Genomic DNA, 1,745 nt, shown 5'->3' on the forward strand with positions numbered 1-1,745 from the left:
GTTCAGACTTCAGCGACCCCCCCTCCCCCCCCCTGCCCGCACGCCCAAGATGACGCCAGACGCCGCCATCTCGCCGCTGCTGCTGACGGCGCTCCTCTTCGGGCCACTGGTGGCCGGGCTGGCAACGCACGCGGTGCCGGAGCCGCCGGCGCGCGCGTGGCACCAAACTCTGCACAAGTCGCCGTACCGGCCGCCGGGCTTCGTGTTCCCGGTGGCGTGGGTGTGGAGCTACCTAGCGATGGGGTACGCGTCGGTGTTGGTGTACGAGCGCGCGGCGCGCGGGCCGGCGCTCAACGTCGTCGCGGCGGCGTACCTCGCGCACCTGGTGCTGCTCAACGCGTGGGCGCCGCTGTGCTTCGTGGCGCGGCGCCTCGACTGGGCGCTCAAGGCGCTCGTCGCGCTGGACGCGCTCGTGGCCGCGCTGCTCGTCGCCGCGGGCGCGCTCGCCCCGCTCGCCGCCGCGCTCTGCCTCCCTTACTTCTGCTGGCTCCTCGAGCTCACCTACCTCAACGTCTTCATGGTGCGCAACAACGACCCCGCCCTCGCCGGCTGGGCCGCGCAGACCAAGGCGCAGATCGTCGCCGCGCACGCCGCGCCCGCCGTGCATCACGTGCGCGCGGACGGGCGCGCGGACAAGACCGAGTGACGCGGATACTGTAAGACGTGGGCTGCGTAGCCGCGGGCTAGTAGCCCCTACGTGTAATTTTTTTTAATATCTGCTGTCCGGATACGGCTCCCCATCGCCCGTCGCCCGTCGCCTGTCGCCTGAGGGCCGTTCCTAACGAAGAGTTGGGTGTGCTAGCACACTAACTAGCACCCTAGCATTTGGCATGAATGGATTGGTTGAACGGGAGTAAAAGCATTTCCAATCATTTTTTCAACCAATACATTCATGCCAAGTTTCAGGGTGCTCGGGTGCTGGCACGGCGAACTCTTCGTTAGGAACGGCCCTGATATTTGCACCGTATCTCCCTGCCCGTCCGCCCGCCACAGATATCTGCACACACCTGTCCGCGCGACCCGTCCGCCCGCCCGACTCGTCGCCCTCCATCCGTCTTTCCGTCTACGTCTCTACCTTTCGCACCCCACATCCTTGATTTCAACACCGCCGAGACCCCCCGTCTCGGCCCGTCCCCCCCACCGCGCGCACCCCCCCCCGGGCCCCCCGTCGCCCCCCGTCGCCCCACGCACGCGCCGCCATGACCCCGCCCGCCTTCCTCGCCGTCCTGCTGTCGCCGCTGCCGCCCGCCGCCGACCTGCCCCTCTACGCCGTCTTCCTGCTCATCCCGCTGCTGGGCGGCTGCCTCTCCTTCCTCTCCTCCGACTGCTCGCGCGGGTCGCGCGCGTGGCGCGCCTCGCTGCGCAAGTCCTCGCTCTCGCTCCCCACCCTCGTCGTCGCCCCCGTCTGGATCCTCCTCTACCTCTGCATGGGGCACGCCTCGTACCGCGCCTACCAGGCTGACACGCGCGACGCCTCCCTCGCCTCCGGCCTCGTCGCCTACCTCACACACCTCCTCCTCAACCATTTCTCCATCATCGTCCTGTTCGGCCTGCAGCGCATCGACCTCGCCCTGCTCATGGCCATCCCCCTCTGGCTCTCCACCCTCGTCACCACACTCCTCTTCTACGACGTAGACCGCCACGCAGCCGCCCTCATGCCCCTGTCCTCCTCTGGGTCTCGTACAACGTCTATCTCAACCTCTTCCTCTTCCTGAACAACCCCGTCCTACACAGAGCTCGACCTC

General features: G+C 67.8%; 1 protein-coding gene; it reads left to right on the forward strand.

The window, feature by feature from the left end:
* The first annotated feature begins 517 nt into the window (after positions 1-517).
* Positions 518-885, forward strand: CHC_T00003855001 (hypothetical protein). XM_005715289.1 is given in 2 exon segments: positions 518-646; positions 647-885. The coding sequence occupies 1 exon segment, from the start codon at positions 518-520 to the stop codon at positions 644-646; it is 129 nt and encodes a 42-aa protein (XP_005715346.1). The 3' UTR covers positions 647-885.
* The last annotated feature ends 860 nt before the right edge of the window (positions 886-1,745 follow it).

This window comes from Chondrus crispus, genomic scaffold (genome assembly GCF_000350225.1).
Source record: "Chondrus crispus Stackhouse genomic scaffold, scaffold_202, whole genome shotgun sequence".
Classification (NCBI taxonomy): domain Eukaryota; phylum Rhodophyta; class Florideophyceae; order Gigartinales; family Gigartinaceae; genus Chondrus; species Chondrus crispus.